A 20,646-nucleotide genomic window follows, 5' to 3' on the forward strand; every position below is an offset into this window, starting at 1 on the left:
TCAAGTATACAATTTTTTGTAGCTTGTTTAAAGAATGAAATTTGTTGCTTATTAATATAAGCACAACTGCAAGCTAAAATTAATCAGCTACAAGCGCGCTGGAAGATTGGCAAAGTGAAAATCGAATTGTCGAAAAAATCTTCTAATATGTCTACTTCGACAACCGTAGATTTCAGTGATGTATTGCTAACAAAAGACTAAATTTCTCCTGCACTAGATCACCGACATGGTTTATTGTAGACTCTTTGGGGCCCATTCAAGTATTACGTAAGCAGATTTTCAGCCATTTTTGACCCCCCCTACCCTTGTCAGCAAAAGTCAGCAAAACACTGACCCACCCCCCCCCCTCCCCCGTCAGCAGCTTAGAATATTTCATATCTTCAAAAAGGGGTGGTTGATGACGTAAACAACCTTCAAACCCTACCCCCCTTGTCACCAAAAGTCAGCAAATCCGAAACCCCCCCCCCCCCGATGCTGACGTAATACTTGAATGACCCTTTCGAAAGCTGCTGCGATGGAAAATTTTTTGATAAATTCGACCGATTGCGGTACTGGCGATTAAAAATTTGGGCGACAATTTGATTTTGAACTTCACCAGTCTTTCAGCACTTGCAGTTCGCCATTAAACACAGATATCCTGATAGAGGTGGTATCACCTTATAGGATTTTTTCTGCAAAATCAAATTTCTGCCAAAATTTGTAACCGCCAACTCCAATTTTTTTTTTTCGAATGCTGATTTCATTGATGTATTGTGAACAAAAGACTAAATTTCTTCTGAACTAGACTCGAAAGCTGGTGCAATGGACAAATTTTTGGTAAATTTGATTGATTATAGCTAGAAGTGTGTTTGTAGAATTAGCGATTAAAAGTACTGGCGGCAATTCAATTTTGAATTTCGCCAATCTTTCAGCGCTTGAAGCTCACCATTAACTCCAGATATTTCAATTTCAATGATGTTACTTGATAGGATTACTTCTGCTTTTTCAAAATATGTGATTAGTTTGTGCGTAGGTTTTACAAAAACTTCACAAATTCTGGTTTTTCCGACTTAACGCATTTTTTTCCATAATCGATTATCCACCGTAACTCGAAAACGGTTCGAGATCGGGCAGTAATGGTAGGGTGTTCCATGTTCACTTGGTCTATCTCACCAAGTTTTACTATCACCCCCTTTCGTTTGCGCAGAACAGGTCACGTTCATCATGTATATACACCTTGATGGATATATAATGGATCCCACTTATAACGTTTTCCTGAAACAGTCATGAAAAAAGGTTTTAAATGGGAATTATCGATGCGAATTGGTGGAAGATGGACTACGATAATAAGTCGTGCTAAGCGGAACAACGTTCTAAAAGAAAACGTTATAAGCGAGATTCATTGCACAGCACTGTATTTACAGAATAATACGACGATATATACGAGATAATTTTACGAAGATTTCATTGTGCAATTCACTCGTTTACAAGAAGAAACTCAAAACGCGGCATAACTAAGTTCACAGAACTTGTATCAACTGGATGTTAGCCATGCAGCGTGACTTCTTTCTAGGAATACAAGTCGTAAAAATACGACACAAGGGAATAGGAAAGTCATGCTCAACCGGCATGACTTTTGAGGGTGCATAGGAAAGTAAAGCATAGGTGACAAACCGGGTGCATAGGAAAGTCCCTTTATTCTGGATTAACTCGCGAACCGTTGATAGAAGCATACTTCCAATTGGAAATGGTTTCTGAATAACACGTAGACCTCAGATGCGTCATTCATATTGCAAAGGGTTGTATTGTTATTAAAATAAAAAATCAACTTTTTATTTGGTCACCACCTTCTAAAAAACCAAATTAGAAAGTTGTTGCCCTGTCTCTCCTGAGGAAAAAAATAAAAATAAATAATAACGCGTGATCAGAGCACGTATTCCAAAGAGATCGTTACGATCTGTCCCGGGAATTTGTTAGTGTTAGTAGACATCCATGCCCGACCCGGGATTCGAACCCAGACCTGCGCAATCAGGAGCTATCTCCATAACCACTGCACTGCCAGGCGGCATGTAAATCCATGTTTTCAAGTGCTGAGATATTTCAATTCGAAAATCACTGAAAAGGAGGTGGAAAAATAGCATATGAAGCGTAGGAGAAGCTTGTTTGTTAGTTAATGTGTCTCCGTCACTTTTTCAGTGTTTTCGAATTCGAATATCTCAGCGAATATTGCACTTAAAAACATAGAATGTTTTTGTTGCACTCAGGAGAGACAGGGTGACTAAATAAAAAGTTCATTATTTTTATTTTAATAACACTGTGTACAATCCCATGCAATATAAATGGCGTATCTGAGGTCTACACGTTATTTGGATACTTTTTCCAACTGGGAGTATGGTTCTGGTATGAACGGTTTGTGAGTAATTCCAGCATAAAGGGACTTTTATATGCACCGTGTATGTTTATGTATATATATATACATGTATACTGCCAAAGCTCGAAGTGGCCGCTCAGTTATCTAGTTTGCAGACAGTTTTGACCAAAGTCAGAAATGATTAGGGTTTTGCCGACCAATTCGTGAAGTGACCGGAAATCCCTGGCTAAAAGCTGGATGTGCCGATGTAAGACGGTCCGGTAAGCACCAAATCCATTTTTTCAGCTCCGACGTAAGATACATGGCTATATACAGGGTGTCCTGTAAGTGCTACCACGGGCATTATCTCATCAACCATTCGTCGTAGAGGTATGATTCCAATTTAAAAATGCTCAACGGCATTCAAAAATTACCCTGTACCAATTTTAAGAATGAAAATTCTGTGTGTATTGAAATAAAAACGGGTTTTCCGTCTCTAACGCTGTTCTTTCCCAAATTTCCTTCATTTTCGAATTCAAATATCTCTGTGAATATTGCACTTGAAACATTGAATTCTTTTATTGGCATCAGGAGAGACAGGACGACAACTTTCTAACTGGATATTAAAGTACAGAGGGACGGTATAAAATTTAATTTTTTTATTTTATTACATACTGTTTTTTCCCCTCACAAAACTGGTACAGGGTTATTTTTTGAATGCCTGTTCAGCATGTTTTAAATTGGAATCATACCTCTACGACGGCGATTGCTGTGATAAAGGCCGTGCTAGCACATACAGTATACCCTGTATAGTAGCTGTATTGGATTAGCTTCATGCAACGTGAGAAAAAAAAAAAGGAAAATTTGAGACTTTGAAAAACTATATAAAAATAATAATAATTGCAAATTTTGAAGAAAAAAATGATTTAATGGGTTGCCATAACTAACGTGAACATAATTATCACCAAAATTACGCCATCTTAGCAATAACCCCCGAATCATGTCTTTTGTTATCGGACTTTAGCCAGGAATCTCCGACCACTTTGCGAACTGGCTGGCGAAAGCTCGTAATTCAGACATTGGCAGGGTCAACTTACAATGAAATTGGCCATTTCGCGAACTAGCCAATTTCGGGCTTTGGCAGTAATTAATAGAGTCCGTAAACTTTGACATTTCTTCGGTTCAATTAGATTAGAAATGAAACAATAGAGACAACGCACAATCGGCAAATACTGAATTTTCAACACCAACATATCTTTCGGCACTCATGGGTGGTATTTTCAAGAAGAAAAAAAAACTCTTTCTGAAACAAGAGTTCCTTGTTAGGTACGAAACGTACCCGAACAAAAACGTAGTCAGAATTGTTTACTTCAGTTTGGAGTTCGTTTTTAGTCGTCAGACTTGTTGAATTCTGTTGTGAATGGAGTCATACGATTAACTTGGCCCTTTCCGATCAACAGCCTCTACTGCATTGCATTACCACTATTTCATTTTGAGAAAGAAAAAAAAACCCCGAATGATAATCTAAGGAGCCAAGTTAATCATATGGCGTCACCAACAACCGAAGTCGGCAACTCTGACACCGAAAATGAGACTAAACAGCGAACTTAAGCCAGGGCCGGAACTAGAGGGGGCGGGAGGGGGGCAACGGCCCCCAAGAGGAAAATTTAAGGGGGGGGGGAACAAAGAACGCCATTATAAAATTATCGAGTTTTAAAGTTGTGGGGGGCGACAAAATAATTTTTGCCCTGGACGGCAAAAATCCTAGTTACGGCCCTGCTTGAGTAAACAAGTCTGAACTCACAGACGCTCACTTAGGCTGAGATCCAAACAAAGTTTTTCTGACCATGTTTATTGTTTAGTAGAAAGATAGAAAAGGTAGTTCACTTGCATCATGGCCCTCACATCTTGAAGCAGGGCCCATCTATAGTTAATTTATAGATTTAAAAAACAAAAATGATAAGAATCGTCTCTCGGGCCCCAGAGATGGAGCCATGCCAGCTGTACTCATGTGGGGAGCTTTGACTTGCATCCATGGGCAGAGATACGGGGGGGGGGGCCCAGCACCAAAAGTGTAGTCGACTGATCTTATGCATATCTGTATAGATGGTGGCATCATCATCGTGCCCCCCCCCCCCCCAGCAATAATGACCAAGCTTCCAAGTCTATCTCCACCTATGCTTGCATCATTCCACTACAACAAAACCCATAATAGACAAAATGTGGGAGCTATCTGACTTTGGGAAGAGTGATGTTAAGCCGCATAAACCGAACATGTAACGCTGAACCGCCTAGATTGGTTCTAATAGGTTCATGGGTCGAGTTTTCTGAACGAATCATCATCAACGATGGCCTCACTTTCGCTAATTCCTTTGTGTTCGTTGAAAAAAACCAACTCCCGATGGTTCAGTTCGAACGGCTCAAAAAGGGAATTGGTGTTCGTCGTTCGCAAGACTCTAAAAACTACTGTAAGAACATGTTTTCAAACGGCTCTGTCCGATAATGTATACAGTAGAGTCTAGATAATTCGAGCCTCGAAAGTTCGAGGTTCCGGATAATCTAAAGGTGTTAGAATTTTTTTTTTAATTTCCTTCGCAAACCCCTCTTTTTCTGTTTTTTGCTAATAAGTTCTATTTTGTTTGATTCTTCCAACGAATATGTGAGTAGTTTCAGTTTTAGGGGGCCTTGATTCCTATTCCAATGTATACGGTAGACCCTCCGGAAATGAATTTTTCGCACACCCCTCCATAAATACATGCCAACTTTGGAACCAAACCTCTCCATAGTGGCAACGTTTATACGCTGGGGGGATGGAATCTGACATTCTATATCAAAATACCAGTTCACACCCTTCACGATTTGCCGTAGTTCCGTATTTTAAGGTAGAAATTCGTAGAAACTACGGAAATTCCATAGTAGTTGACAAGTATGCCTCCTTAGCACAGCCTGCTCATCATTAGTTCGGACCCCGGTCAAATATGAAATTTTGGGGCCCCTTATATAGTAGTCTTCTTTGAAGAATGCAGGGGAAAAAGGCACGTAGACTGTGTCTGAAACACGAAAGGCAGCCAATTTGAGGGCCCTGAAAAGTTATGAGCCAGGGTACGTGCCCCAGTTTGCACATGCGAGAAATAGGCCCTGCTGTAGAGTTAATTTATAATTTAAAAAATAATAATTGTAACAGCATTCACATATTGGGCTGCCAGGGCTGTAACCGTTGCCATTCTCCTTTTAAAGAGGCATGGGTGTCGTGGCAGCCTAATCTATATAGAATTCAGCCGTTGAATTCTTTACGAAACAGATAAGAGTAAGTATACAAGAATAGAGGTCCAAAGAAGGTACAAGTTAGGGCAAGTCGGTCAAGGCCCCGAGCGCAAAAGAAAATATTGGGCCCCTTAAATTAAAAAAAAAAGTGAAGTTTGTGTTTTTCGGGCCCTTCAGAAGTCGGGGACCCGGGCGCGCGCCCGGTGCACCCGCCATTAAATCCGCCTCTGGCTGACAGGGCTCCAATCAAGGATGGAATTCTACTTTCTTAATTTTTTGCTTCATATAAATACCCATAAAATCAATATAGGGACTTCCCCCCTTTAAAAAGTTTTATATCATTTTTTTCGGTTTATCTGAGCTTTCAGTATTCTGCTCTAGCTGGTGTTGTTTGTACGCTCCTTAACCATGAACACTCCGGAAACTTCAGCCGAGAATTTTTTTTTCACAACTGGACAGTGGACACTGATGTCTTTTTTATTAATCCCTCCCTTTATAGAACCCCTCCTAGAGCGGCCAGAAATACATTTTTTCCTAATTTTTTCGTTGATAAGAACATTTTTCATCCTATCATCTTGGATTTGACGTTCATCTTAGAGCAAACAGAAATAATTTTCCCTAATGTTTTTGGAACTTCTGAAAAAGTGGAACGCGGAACACCAGCGCGAATGTTGTGAGAAGAATTTGGAGTCGGAAAATATACTTTTTTTTATACCGTAGATGCTCAAACAGCGGACCAAATGTGGCCTCGCCGTCATCTGATGTGGTCCGTGGCTCTAAACCTAACTTTTTAAAAATTAACCAAGTGGCACATTCCCTAATCACTTAAGTGACCCGCGGCATATTCACAGACCACTTGGGTGATCCGCCACGGCACAGTTTCAGACCACTTAAGGGACCAGTGGTTCAGTTTTATATCATTTAAGTGGCCCACAGCACAATCCCAGATAACTTTAGTGAACCCCGTGGCACATTTACAGATCGCTAAAGTTTTCCGTGGCATATTTACAGATCACTTAGTGAACCACGGCACTGTTCCAGATCGCTTAAAAGGCCTGCGACACGTTTTCAAACCAATGAATTGGCCCGCACTCTCCTACAGGTTGGTCGCCCTTGGTTTAACATACGATCTTTTAGAAGGAAAAAAAAAAGAGGCAATATATATTGTTTTCCTCTGTAGTTTCCAGTGGCTTAGAAAAGGAAGAACTTTTCCCTCTCTCACCGTATATATAAAATTTCTCTGTTGCTGTCCATTTCTCTGTTGCTCTCCATGGCCTCTGTCTGCTCCTAGATTTTGCCAAATTCTGAAGTGGGTAAACGCACGCATCCCTGGAATAGCAGTTTGCGACATGGGTTCCATTACGAAAACTGTTTGCTTTGACGTGTACAATCGCCTCCCTCATTTTAACGGTAAAGTTCTGGAACGCCCTGCGTTTAATTGTTTTCATGTACATAGGGTGATTATAATTGAAGTTCAGCTGTACTCGAATACAACCAAATTTTTAGGATCTTTTAATCGGAGAGAGATTTATGCATTAAAAAAATAGTTTAATTTTCGACCACCAGGTAAAAAAAGTTAAGCATTTTTATTGCATTTTACATTTCCCCATGGTCCATATAGCGTATATACCAAGTTTGAATGGAATACGTCAACCATAGGGTGTGCTATATAGGTCTGAGCGGTTTCAGTATACTGACATTATTCCGCGACCTATGTAGCGCCCGTTCTAGAGGACGTATTCTATTTCTGGTACATACGCTATATGGACCACGGAAAAGAGGAAAGTTCAATAAAAAGTTACATTTTTTTCACCTGGTGGTCAAAAGTTGAACTAGTTTTTTTATTTCATAAATATTTCTCCCATGGTTTCATCAAAATATCCTAAAAATTTGGCAGTATTCGGGTAAGCAGCTTTTGAGAAAAACTACTCAGAGTACGGGAACTTTAATTATAATCACCCTGTAGATCTTCTTCAGGTGAAATTTCGATGAGAAATTTGACTTAAATATTTCCAGGAAATAAAACTTTTCTTTCAGTTTCATTTCTTCCAGATTAGTTGATAATGCAACTCCGCGACAGGGTCAACAGCAACCACTGATCAATATACGATATTTTAAATAAGAGTAATATCGTATTATCATGGTTACAATAATAATGATTGTGCTTTTCATATAAAGCCCAGAATATTTATTAATTTATAATGCAGAAGATATTTCTATCAAAATAAAATTGTGTAAATTTACTTACACACATTGCACACTGCAAGTTCCAATTAATTTGTCATAAAATTATGTATTTGTCTTTATTTCTTATTCCGATAATTATTATCTGATAATTTTTTCAATCAATCTAATTATGCTTTACTTTTTACCTATCAGGTATAAGCAGACACAATCCTGAGCCCATTCCATACCCTACTAAGAAAGGTAAAGTAGCATTATTTTTTATATTCAGTATATACAATGATATTATTGGTTAATGTTTTCACGCTATTGCCTATCTCAAGCTATTGCCTTTCAAAGTTTAATACTGTTTGTAGCATTACGTGAATAAATTTTGTAGTACTTACCAAATAAATTTTTTTTTATTTATCTCCCAGTTCTTCGAATTCACTGTTAAGTTCAATACAAACTTCATTCCATGCTTCTCGTCAAGTTTCTGTCCTATAATTATCCAAAGTCTTATCCCAAAGTATAGGTCTAGCTTCGACCAGTGTAATAAGAACTTCACTATCAATAGCCACATTCTTGCTAATTTTAAAAGTAAAATCTAGAGAGAAAATAAACTGAACTAAGAACTGTTTTATAAAAAAATAAAATATAAGAAAACTTTATAACCAAACCACTCAGAGTATCTCCGCACGGCTGAATGTCCGTAGCATGTGAAAGCATGCATTTAGTTACGTGTCACTGGGTTCTTGGAAACGCACGGCAGCCGTCTGTTGTAGTGGCAGTGAACGGCGGCACGACGGTGGCTTCACCGAACGGCGACTCGTCCGTATCATGTGAAAGCTACCACCCAATTGCCACGCTGCCAATGGAATGTCTCCGCACGGACGAATCCGTAACGTGTGAAAGGAGCGTAAACGGCGCGTATACCGATCATGCGATCCGATCTTGCAACGTACGACCCCCTGCAGCGGTTCTAATCCATTCGTGGGTACACAAACTTCTTTCCTTTGTGTTCGTTGAAAAAACCGATGCCAGGTGGGTCAAGTGAAATCAGCTCAAGAATCGTTCACAACACCGTACAAATTATTGAACAACCAATTGCGAGTGCTTTCATTGCATGATCCGCGCGCTAGTGTATATGCGCCTTTAATGCTATAATGATCAACTTGAACTTTTTACAATGAAAGCGCACGCATTTCCAAACACTCAGTTAGGGCTCCTGGAAACCCAGTCTGACTTGTCCACCATCTTCGTGCGAAGTGTGACGTCAGTATTATCGCTACAGCCAATTAGAACTCCTTAATACACTGTATATGAAGGCGTCTTACAGCCAATAGCTGTTTCTATAGCCAATGGATATAGCTTATCAAGGTGCCTTAGATATAACTATTCCCTATTCCAGTCCCATCTCAGGATCCCTATTCCAGTCGCCTAAGCCAGTGTTTCTCAACCACCGGGCCGTGAATAGTTGACCGATTCATTTTTACCCATTTATGCCCCATTAGGCGTGCGTATGACCGGGCTTTTCACTCACATAAAAGAAATCAAGCGAGTCGCGGGCATCCAAATGTTTATAACCACTAGCCTAAGCTGTCCCTAAGGCGCCTCGACAACCAGGCCCCACGTCGGCAGTTTTTTTCTCTTCAAAGTGGCATCTAATCCTTAAAAAAACAGTGATTGAGTGTAGCAATAATACTGATGAGATACATCACACAAAAATGGTGATGTCCTGTTTCATCCTCGGGCAATAGCACATTAACGGGGGGGGGGGATGGGAGTTTTCTTCTGAATTGACGATTATGCATAATGTCCAGTAAATCTGGTTCTCATTCGATTATGACATCAAATTTACTAGGACTACAAACAGGCGATTATGCATAAACACCGGAAAATGTTATAAATTCGTATTGGAATCACCATGTTGTGTGTATTTGGTTTAAAAATGATAAATTTTTGTAGCTCAAAAAAAATCTAACTTTTTTGAACCGAGGAACAATTTTAAAACTTCTATAACATTTTCCAATGAATTAGAAAATAAATTTTTCAATGTGTGGAAAGTTATTTAATTGTGTACTGTAATTTTTGTGCTTGGTGTTTAATTGTGCATATCCAAAGACGTTTGTAACTGATTTTTAGTCATTTTTCGCCAGTAAATAATTTTAAATAAATAAAATAAATGAATATAACGAAAAAAAAACACGTTTTATTACTAAAAAAACAAAAAAAAGGACTGCATTTGCATACGAAACAACAACAATAGCATATTATTTCCATTCTACAAATTTTGTGTGAATCAGTTTTTATTTAAGATGCTCGCAATTTTTAAATTACCAATTTAAAAAAATATATATTTCGTTCTAATGGTGGCGTGTTAGTGTTTCCCCCCATTACGATAGAAGTTCGATTAGAAATATACGAGAAATCACGACCGTCTCACAAGATACTTCAATGACTGAGATACCTAATATCGAGTGTGTTTCTAGGAGCCAGTGCCGTCTCAACGCATGGGGGTCTCAAGAGAAGAGCGGCCTCACAAAAATAAGATTTGGTTGAAATTTTCTATAACTTACCTGGTAGGGACTCAAAAAAACCACTTGGCCCGGGGGCCCGTGATGCTCTTAAGAAGGTCCTGCTAGAAGCTTTATCTATGATAAAGTCCTTGCTATGTCAATCATTCCTTCTTTCAGTGTTCAATCCAACCACGTGGGGGGGGGGGGGGTACCTTGATTGACAGTTATACTCTGTAGACAGGGGAGGGGCAAGAAGAGATCGAATGAATAAGTCAGCTTGGGTTTCCAAGAGTCCTAAGCTACCCCGAATGCTTTTTTTTTTGGTAATTAGGATATACGTCATCTTAGTATTACCCGAGCATTCTTATCCAAATCTTTTCTGCATTTAACATTCCGTATTTTGGGTTGAATTCCGTGGAATACTGCCGGTCCTTAATTTTAGAAAGCAATGTATATGTATCATGAGTTTACACCAGTGTTTCCAAAGTGGGCAATATCGCCTCCTGGTGGGCGATGGAAAGGCCCAGGGAGCGATAGAAGCTACTGGTATAACATAGGATGCTATGGGTTCGCTTGAGTTGTGGGCGATGAGAGAAAAAATTTCACTGAAGAAGGGGGCGATGGAACAAACAGTTTGGAGAACTATGCTTTACATGAATGATGATAGCAGTTTCTTTTCTTTCTTTTTTTTAATTTACGGTTATTGGATTTTAAACTTTTAGTTTATTGGTTAATCACACTGAATAATAAAATTTGAAAAGTTTCTAAGTCAAAACCAAAAATAGTCATTTCTTATGCAAGCTGGTCTGCTGAACACAAATTTTATCATAAAAAGGCTGGATTGGATACAATTTTCTCTAAAATTACATATTTGATTAATAGCACAATACAATACATTAAACACTCATAAGTATATAAAAACAAAATATAAATATAAAGGGTATCCCGTAAGTGCTAATGTGGCCTTTATCTCATCAACCGTTTGTCATAGAGGTTTTGTTTCGATTTAAAGAATGCTCAAAATGTGTTAAAAAATTACTCTACCAATTTTTTGAGAGTGAAAATACAGTAAGTCACAAAATAAAAAATATCTAAATTTTTATATGCTCTCCGTCCTCTAACTTCCAATTAGAAAGCTGTTGCCCTGTCTTTTCCGAGTCCAGATAAAATATTCCATATCTTTAACTGCAATATTCACTGAGACATTCGAATTCAAAAACGAAGAAAAGTTGGGAAAGGACACCATAAAAATGAGGGAAAGGAGCGTTGTGTGTGTATGTGTCCATTAGATTTTGCTGTAACATATTTCCCAACTTTTCCCCGATTTTTTAACTGAAATATCTGAGGGAGTATTGCAGTTAAAAACATTTTAAACTTTCTATTCAACTTTGTATATTCCATTTTTTTTTATAAACTCACACAACAGGTAGCTCAATTACTGTATACAGGGTGATTCAGAAAAGATGGAAAAAACTTTAAGAGGTGATAGTACACACCAATACAAACAATTTTCATCGAAGAATGCATGGTCTAACATGGAAGCAAATGGGCTAGCGCGTTTCGAAACGGCCGCTCCGCAAACGTTAAAACGGCATTCCTGTTGGAATTTATCGGGAGAAAAAGAACACCATGCATGCAAATGTAACCCGGGGAAGAAAAGAAACCATATGCATCTTTGCTTTTTCAGTATTACCAAAGTGCGCCATATTATCCCGTACATTACAACTGTTAGAACGGATACACGATGGAATAACTTTAGAGGGCTGGCGTCCGCGCCTTTTATTCACTGTGACGTAGATTTGTATACGGTTTCTTCTTCCCCAGGTTACATTTGCATGCACGTTGTGTTCTTTTTCTCCCGGTAAATTTCAACAGGGATGCCGTTTTAACGTTTGCGGAGCGGCCGTTTCGAAACGCGCTAGCGGGTTTGCGTTTTATGTTAGACCATGCATTCTTGGATGACAATTGTTTGTATTGGTGTGTACTATCACCTCTTAAAGTTTTCCCCGTGTTTTCTGAATCACCCTGTAGTGTAGGAAATATATAAAATAATTTTAATATAAAGTAAGTGTTGTAAAACTTTCAAACTTTTAAACAACTCTTAAATAATTTTAAGTAGTATACGGGTGGAAAAAAGAATGGAATACAAAGTTGAAATACTTTGGTTTTTTCCCTTTGGTTCAGAAAAGACAGGGCAGCAACTTTCCAATAGGAAGTTAGAGAACAAGGGGACAGTATAAAATATATTTTTTATTTCTTGACGCGCACGGTATTCTTCGTCTTAAAACTGGTACAGGGTAATTTTTGAACACCTTTTGAACATTTTTTCAATTAGAATCATACCTCTACGACAGGTGGTTTATGGCACAGTTGACCCTCCTTTCGATAGAAGGATCTAGTCTAGAGAGCAATGTAGCAACTTTGTAATTGGGTACTTGAGCACAAGGCATCCGTATAAAAAGTTAACATTTTTATTTTAATAGCTATACAACCCCTTGCAGCATGGATGACGTAGCTGAGTGCTACACGTGATTTGGATACCTTTCTAATTAGAGGTATGCCTCCATAGGATCAACGGTTCTCCAGAAAAATGCCATACATCCTGTTACCCAGGGGCGTAGCCAGAAATTTCGTTCGGGGGACCAAAGTGATAGAACAATATATTTGGCCATCTTTTTCCCTTTTTTAGCTCATTTTCTTACGTTTCGGGGGACCAGACCCCAAGTTCTCCCCCTCGCTACACCTATGCACCCTGTACAGAAAAAAAACACAAATACATAGCAACTTCAATATATATAGAGTCACAACATCAATACACTTGAAAAAAACAACCCAAATACATAGAAACGCAAATGTATTACAACACAATAGTTCATTTATCGGCTTCTGACACGTACTTAGTTTTGCATTGCGCATGCGCTTGTACCAAAGCCGCTTGTAAGTTAAACCAAAGCCACTCTTGCACTAATGCAGCTTTGGCTTGTACTGTACATAAGGAGCATTTCTTACTATTGTCCGACAGTAGTCAGCCAGCAACGAGGCTGACCATTTTCTCTGATAACGTTATCGTATGGTCCTAATCAATTTTTTATCATACAATAACGCTCATAAAGCACTTTTTCAACATTTCACATGATAATATCTCCAAAACGAGAGCCAACAAAAACTTTTCATGGTAAAATTCGTGTTTAGGAAGTCAAAATTATTCGGAATTGTATATATTTTTATGTCGGACGCAATTCCATTGTTGTCCATTACTACCAGCGAAAATCACTTGTTTTGCTTTGATTGTTACATTGTTAGCATGAAAACTAAATGACTTGATATTTTGTTAATGAAGGTAGGGGAAAGTCTATATTGGGTCCATATCACCCCATGCTTCTACAGATACGGAAGTACCAAATCATGAAAGACAAAGCTACCGACATAACCAACGTGTGCACGAGATTCATAAGGGCACGTGTGATAAAGAGAGAAATAGCAAAAGGCAAAAAGTATGTGGTACTTTAAGTAGACCAATTATATGAATCTTTTAACGCATAAACTGGTAAATATTTATTTTTTGTTTTTTTTAAAGGATTTTGATTTGTAATGATTAGGGCTTTTTCCGATTTATCGATTAATCGGTCCATTCATTGTTAATCATGGTTAAGAATTTTAGTTGAGTTAATCGACTCTATCAATCCGATTAAAATTCAATTAAAATTTTTATTCAAAGTTCAGAATTTGTTTTGATTTGTTTGACGAAACCGATTAAAGGTCTTAAGGGGTCTCATACCTTTTAAAATAGTGAAAAACTATGTTATAATATAAACATCATTAAAAATATTACTTAACCATTGATTTATTTCAAATTTTTACACATATTTTTGATTTTATATGCTATCCTATGCCAGTATAAAGTTTTATATGTCTCTAATACTTAATTTTTTTTGCAAATTTAAAAGAAAAAATTCATTAAATAAAGCTTGCGCGTATGATTTTAACATAGCATGACATCAATGTAATTGAATAGAAATTGATTCAAAATAAAGGAAACGGTTTGTTTCATGAAATGAAGCTAATGATTGAGATTTCATTGACTCAACCTTTTCTGAAATTAACATCCAAGTATAAAATTGTTTCGAATTTTTAAATTTAAAATTTAATTTTAAATAAGATTAAGTAAATGAAATTTCAATCTTTCGCTTCATTTCATGAACTGAACAATATCCTTTATTTTGAATTAATTTTTATTCAATTAGTATATTGATGTCATGCTATTTCATCTTGTGCGCAAGCTGTTTATAATGAATTTTTTTTTAATTTGCAAAAAATTAAGTATTAGAGTACGTATACAATCGAAAAGATGTGTAAAAAATTTGAAATAAATCAGTGGTTATATATAAATAGTGTTTTTAATATTTCTACTAGAGCATAGTTTTCACCAGTATAAAAGTATGAGACTCCTTAAATTATATTCCTAGATATAACATTTCAGATAGTGAACTGAATGAACATAAATTCAGATCAATATTTTGAGGGGCGTGTTAGCCCAGGTCGATAAGAACTCGCCTAAAATACCAAAGGAATAAACACAACACAAAAATTTCTGATATGTAAAACTCAAATAACAGACCATTATCCAGTAATAGGATTTACAATTTTTTTACAAGAGAAACCAGGAGGAAAAAATGATCAAGACAAACATTTAAATGCAATAAATTATAATGAATTCGATGATTTTATTACAAATATAAATCTGGGTGGCGTCTTAGAGGAAAGATGTCTAGAAAATAAATACAAACGAGATTTTTGGATATTATAACATCAAATTCTAATCTCTGGACAAAGCAAGTTAAAAAGAAACCCCAAATAAGCAGAAACAATTGGATCACGAAGGAAATAGTAAACAGAATAAATTACAAAGAAAGATAGTACAAAAAATATAAAAAAACACCCAAATATTGTTTCATACGAATTAGAATACAAAAAATATAATAAAGATCTGAAAATGTATATTAAAAAAAACAAAACAGGAGCACATTAGGGATACGTTTAGGCTATGTGGAAATAACAAGAAACAACAATGAAAATGTGTAAATCACAATATTCTAAACAAAAATGTAAAGCACACAATAACACTTCCAATTTCTCATAGCAATAAACATCTATATAGCAAAAAAATTCAATGAGGACTTTATAACAAGAAACATAGAAGAAATGGAATTAGGTACAGACTGTAATTGTGAGGAGGAGCAAACAATAACTTACTCTAACAAATACAAATACAAATACAACGCCACAACAAGCAAAATACCCAACGAGGTGGCTGAGAAAAAGATGCCCATAAAAATATGGATGCCATATATTTCAAAAATACAGCAACCCAATTAAAAATGCAATTAATAAAAATTATAAACAATATATACACGTGATAAAATATTATACAATGCCCATAAAGAATACTTATGGTTGTCTTATTCTAAGTATGGATAGCTTCTCGATTTACCGCAACATGTTTGTCGTATTTCTTTTTAAACGTGTCAATTGTGTTACAAGTTACTACCTCCGGGGGTAAGCTATTCCATTTATTAACAACCCTATTAGAGAAAAATTCCCTGCGACACCATAGCCTTGCATTGTCCCTCACCAATCGATACTGATGTCCCCTTGTAAAAGCAGTCGATTGGCGGTGTACTAAAAGTTCATGATCCATCCCATTAAAAATTTTGAACACTTCGATCATATCTCCTCGTCACCTGCGTTCATCCAATGTAAACATATTCAAAAAATGAAGTCTCTCTTCATAACTCAAGCCCCGTGTGCCAATAAGGACACGCGTAGCTCTTCTCTGCACCCCTTCAACCAAGTCTATGCCCCTCTGTAAGTATGGTCTCCAAAACCTTACAGCATACTCCAGTCCAGGACGAACTAAGCCTCGAAAAAGCGGAAGAATGACTTTAGGAGAACGCGAAGAGACCTTTTTGAAAATAAAACTCGATGTATTTTTTCGAAATTAATGATAGTGAGATTGATGAGATTGTAACAAAATTAAAGATTAACAAAGCAAAGTAGATACGATCAAATAACCCCTAAGATGTTAAAAATAATCGCCCATTACCATATAGACATAATCAAAAACCTAATTAACTCATCTATATTAAATGCTTACTTTTATGTCAACTGAATAATTTTTTATGTTTGTATTTACGCACATATATATATATGTATGTTTTCTTTGTTCAGCTAAAAAGGGGAAAAAAATAAAAAAAATATGCATATGACTTTATAAAATATTTAACCAAGTAGTACATTAATAAGGCTGTTGCATAATCCAATTAACTCTTGAATCTAATTTATATTGACTCACTGGAAGGACTTGTAGTCCCTTGAGGTCACAGAGTGTCTGTGTCATTGTAATGCCATTTTTTTGGTTGTTTTATGTGTTATGTTCAGTCCAATAAAAAAAAAGGATGTTTGAAGGTGTCGCGAGTTCGATACCCGGTTCGTTCTTATCCGAAACCTTCCTGACACGGGGTAGAACGGAAACGACGACATGACCATAGAAAAAGATTGCTACCGCCGGGATTCCCACACCGAGGGGTTAGCGCAGCAAACTTTCGGTGAGTATAAAATGTAAAAACAACAGGCTGCCATTCGGAATCGGCAATGAATTGTAGGTCCCTGTCTCGTGTGCAGAAAATGACCGTGGTGCGACAAAAATGATGCAAATGACCAAAATATTTTGGTTATTGCAAAAATAAGTTTTCGACATGGGGGAAATACAAATTGATTCAACGAAAACTGGTGATGATTTCAGTTTTAAATTTGGTTTGATGGAAGTTTTAGAAGACGAGACAAAAATTTGTTGCCTCCTTCTCTGAACCAGTTTTCGCATTCGGGAAAAATCAGCTTCCCACTTCCTAGTATGGCTCATTTGGGAGGAATTTCCAGAGAAAAGTAACAGTGCAGTATGAAGATCAAAAATAGTTTCGAAATCGGTGACTAACCTGAAATGATAATTTTCTAAAAAAACTATAGAATTTTAATGAAAAAATTCCAGGACAAAAAATTATCTGACAAAAATGTTCAGTGTTACTTCAAGCTTGCAGCAATCTCTATCTATTGCAATATTTGTTTACATCTAGCGAATAGGTGAGTGAAATGAATAAAATATATTTTTGTGACATCAATTAATAAAAAAAGTTTCTTAATAAGAGTTTGTTATAAAGTAATAGCAATTGAAAATATTCAATTCAAATTCGATTAATCAGCTGATTAATCGGTTAAAATTTTTTGATTAACCAGTTATTTTAATCGATTCCCAGCTATTAGTAATGATGGATTTACTATTCTGATTAAGAGGTTCTGTTTTTTTATTATGTCTTGCGCTTTCGATCATCTTATGAACTTACAATTTTTCGTTTTATTCATAGATTTTTGTTTGGTATTGAATATGAAATGCTGGCTGTTCCCTCTTGCTCTTGTATTCGAGAAAGGTATAGTATATATGTACAAAAATGTTTACCACTGTGTGTATACAGTAATTATACTTTTAATTTAATCTTATTGTTTTTACAAAAACATTTCACACAAAAAAACCGCGTCAGATTATAGTGAATTGATGTCCTCATAACTTTCAAAAATTTCTAATTTTGGAATGACCATTTGAACTTTCAGAAGAGGATTCTATTGTTGCTTATCATAATCAGGGCTGCAACTAGGGAAGGGGGTGCAGGCGGATCTGGTGCCCCGGGCACCTGACTAGAGGGGGCGCAAATTTCACTCTTTAACCTCCCCTTCAACATTATGAGGGGGCGCTAAAATGCGTGCTTACCCCGGCTGACCTAACATTTAGTTGCGGTCCTGATCATAGTACTCAATATCGCGCATATAGTTATGTATCGGTCCAGTGAATAGTTAGACAATCATCCAGGGCCGGATTAATTCATATGAAGGCCCCACAGCTTTACCGCTTAGCCCTGGATCTGATGACAATTAGATCTGTTTACAATTTTCGAGGGTAAGTATGTGAAGTGATAAGCAGGTATTTTCAGGGGAGGGAGGTTCAGAAAAATAATTTCTCCCGAGGCCTATATGATACGTCTCGGTAGCCTCAAGTGCTAGGAGAGAAGCATCATGACAATTTGATCTGGTTATAATTTTGGAGATAGAGTGGAGTGTGTAAATTGGTAGGCATGTATTTATAGCTAGGTTGTGGGGGGGGGGGGGTGGAGCTTAGAAAAATTTGTTTTGCCCGGAGGCCTATGATGCTGTTGAGACGGCTCTGGGCTTACTTTATGGAAATTGATCAAAATCTCAATCCAATAACTGGGCATTAACGCGAGTTCTTGTTCGCAATTAACTTAGTTTCTTTGCTTTTGTGTCATCCTCAGTGCCAAAATTAAAATTTACTTTGTCACTCTTAACTGCATCTATTATTATTAAAATTTACTGCATCTATTTTGGCATCTCTTCCTTGTAATGTTTAACGAAAAAAGAGTAAAAATCAGTGCCCTAAGCGGGTCCAGCGCCAGGAGCGCCATACCCCCTACACTCCCCTGGCTGTGGGATCCTGTCAATTTTTTGATAAAGATCTTCAACTGTACAATCAAGTGCCCTTCAAAATTTTGGGATTTCTACCGGTTGGTTGATGTTGAGGGAAAAATGTACATTTAAAAAAATGTACAATTTGATCATTTTTGGGGTGCCCTTTTTCTCCTAATGCTCCAAGCACGTGCATATTTTGCTTAATGGTTAATTCGGCCCTGCAATCATCAATAATGGCTTTTTGAACAATCAAATTGTTTTCTGTGTGATCCAGAGTTAATTTACTCTAATTAAATCACAAGTCAGTGGTTTAAATTTAATGGTTCAGATTTCTTGTATTTTACGTTCACTTGCGTAACGAAAGATCTTTAATATGTCTTTTCGTAGAAATTTAAAATCAAACATATTTAATATCGTTCAACATGTTTCCTCCCGTCTTAAGATGAACAATAACCTCGTTTTATTTCTTTGTTTCTATTAGGAATTATGACGATAACAGTCTTGATAGTTCCTTGTAGAATCTCCACGGGTATAAAAAAATATTTTGTTCATTAAATGAATTTATGTATTATTTTCTTCAAAGAACGCTAGTATGTGTTTAAGTATAGGATAATTTGTTTTTTCGTTTGGTATCAAATATACCAAGAGATTATTTTCGTTGCGTGATATTCATAATGCGTCCAATTTTCATATTTTTCTTTCTGTGTTTATATCTCAAATGCACTTCTCTAGATTAAATATGACCATTCAATGCAACAGAGCGTTTTTTTTTTTGAGTAATTTGCGATGTGTGTGTACTACCAAATTAATTTACGAAGTTTTCACCGGTATATTTCGAACGATATAGTATTTCGTATTGAACTTCAATAGGATTTGGAATCGCTGCATACAAAAAACAGTCACAGAAACTTGTTTTTTTTTTTTTCTTTTTTAACAGGGAAAAAAACAAACTACCCACGAGTACTTTTCCCGCATAAATTCTCAAACTTTAGCTATGGATATTTTTTACCAGGCTTCACAAAATGATGCTGTTTTGGGATATAAACACATAAAAGCATATAGTGAATTGGGAAATGTCAAAATATAAATTTTGTGAAAAATGAACTTATGCCCTTTTTACATGAAACGATTCATTTGGTTTTTCCTATCAGTGTATCACATTGTTTTCGATACTTGATAAATACCGTGCAGACAGAATAAAGATTCTGAAAATTTCTCTTGCTAGAAAGAAATTATTTCTTCGGAAAATACTGGTTTTCATTTCTTATTTATAGATCTGTACTTTTATTTACCAGCTGAGTGTATGAGGTAATTTAATTTTTTTTTATCTTTGCAGATAGAAGAATCTTAATGATTTAATGTGACTGGCTTTTTTCGGACTTCGTCCAATATAGTTTTAGAGAACATTTTGGGTGATATTTTGTATTTTTGCGTGTGTTGAAGATTGGGATTATTAGTTGATTAATATAATACTCTATCTACCTACCAACCTTTAGAAATTATTGTGATTTATTTCTTCGAAATAAGGATTTGTGAATTGTTTGAGAAAAAATGCGTGTATGAAATTTTTGTCTCCTTCCTCATTGAAATAAAACTTTATATATTTGATAAACTCACACAACAGGTAGCTCAATTACTGTATAATGTAAGAAAATATAAAGTAATTTTAATATAAAATAAGTTGGTAAAAACTTTTAAATATATAAAGTGGGTACTATGGGGTGAAAAAAAGAATGGAATATAAAGTTGAAATTGAGGAAAAGTTTGTTTGGATATATGCGAGAAATGTAATACAAAATACTGTGTGTGTGAACAAACTTCAAGAGGTTATACAAGTCT

The 20,646-nt window shown here is 36.4% G+C and overlaps 1 protein-coding gene across 1 annotated transcript in view; it reads left to right on the top strand.

Annotated features, from left to right (window-relative positions):
• The window catches only part of LOC149085112 (uncharacterized), a 57,780-nt gene extending 37,435 nt beyond the window's left edge, over nucleotides 1-20,345 (top strand). Inside the window, exons 18-22 of the mRNA XM_089232922.1 lie at nucleotides 7,973-8,020; nucleotides 13,616-13,769; nucleotides 17,694-17,756; nucleotides 19,289-19,336; nucleotides 20,144-20,345. Coding sequence (XP_089089048.1) covers nucleotides 7,973-8,020; nucleotides 13,616-13,769; nucleotides 17,694-17,756; nucleotides 19,289-19,325 — 302 coding nt within the window. The 3' untranslated portion in view covers nucleotides 19,326-19,336; nucleotides 20,144-20,345. The remainder of the gene's footprint in view (nucleotides 1-7,972; nucleotides 8,021-13,615; nucleotides 13,770-17,693; nucleotides 17,757-19,288; nucleotides 19,337-20,143) is intronic.
• The last annotated feature ends 301 nt before the right edge of the window (nucleotides 20,346-20,646 follow it).

This window comes from Pholcus phalangioides, unplaced genomic scaffold (assembly GCF_987345545.1).
Source record: "Pholcus phalangioides strain wild (caught in Gottingen) unplaced genomic scaffold, Ppha-v1.0 ptg000007l_1, whole genome shotgun sequence".
In the NCBI taxonomy this organism is placed as follows: domain Eukaryota; kingdom Metazoa; phylum Arthropoda; class Arachnida; order Araneae; family Pholcidae; genus Pholcus; species Pholcus phalangioides.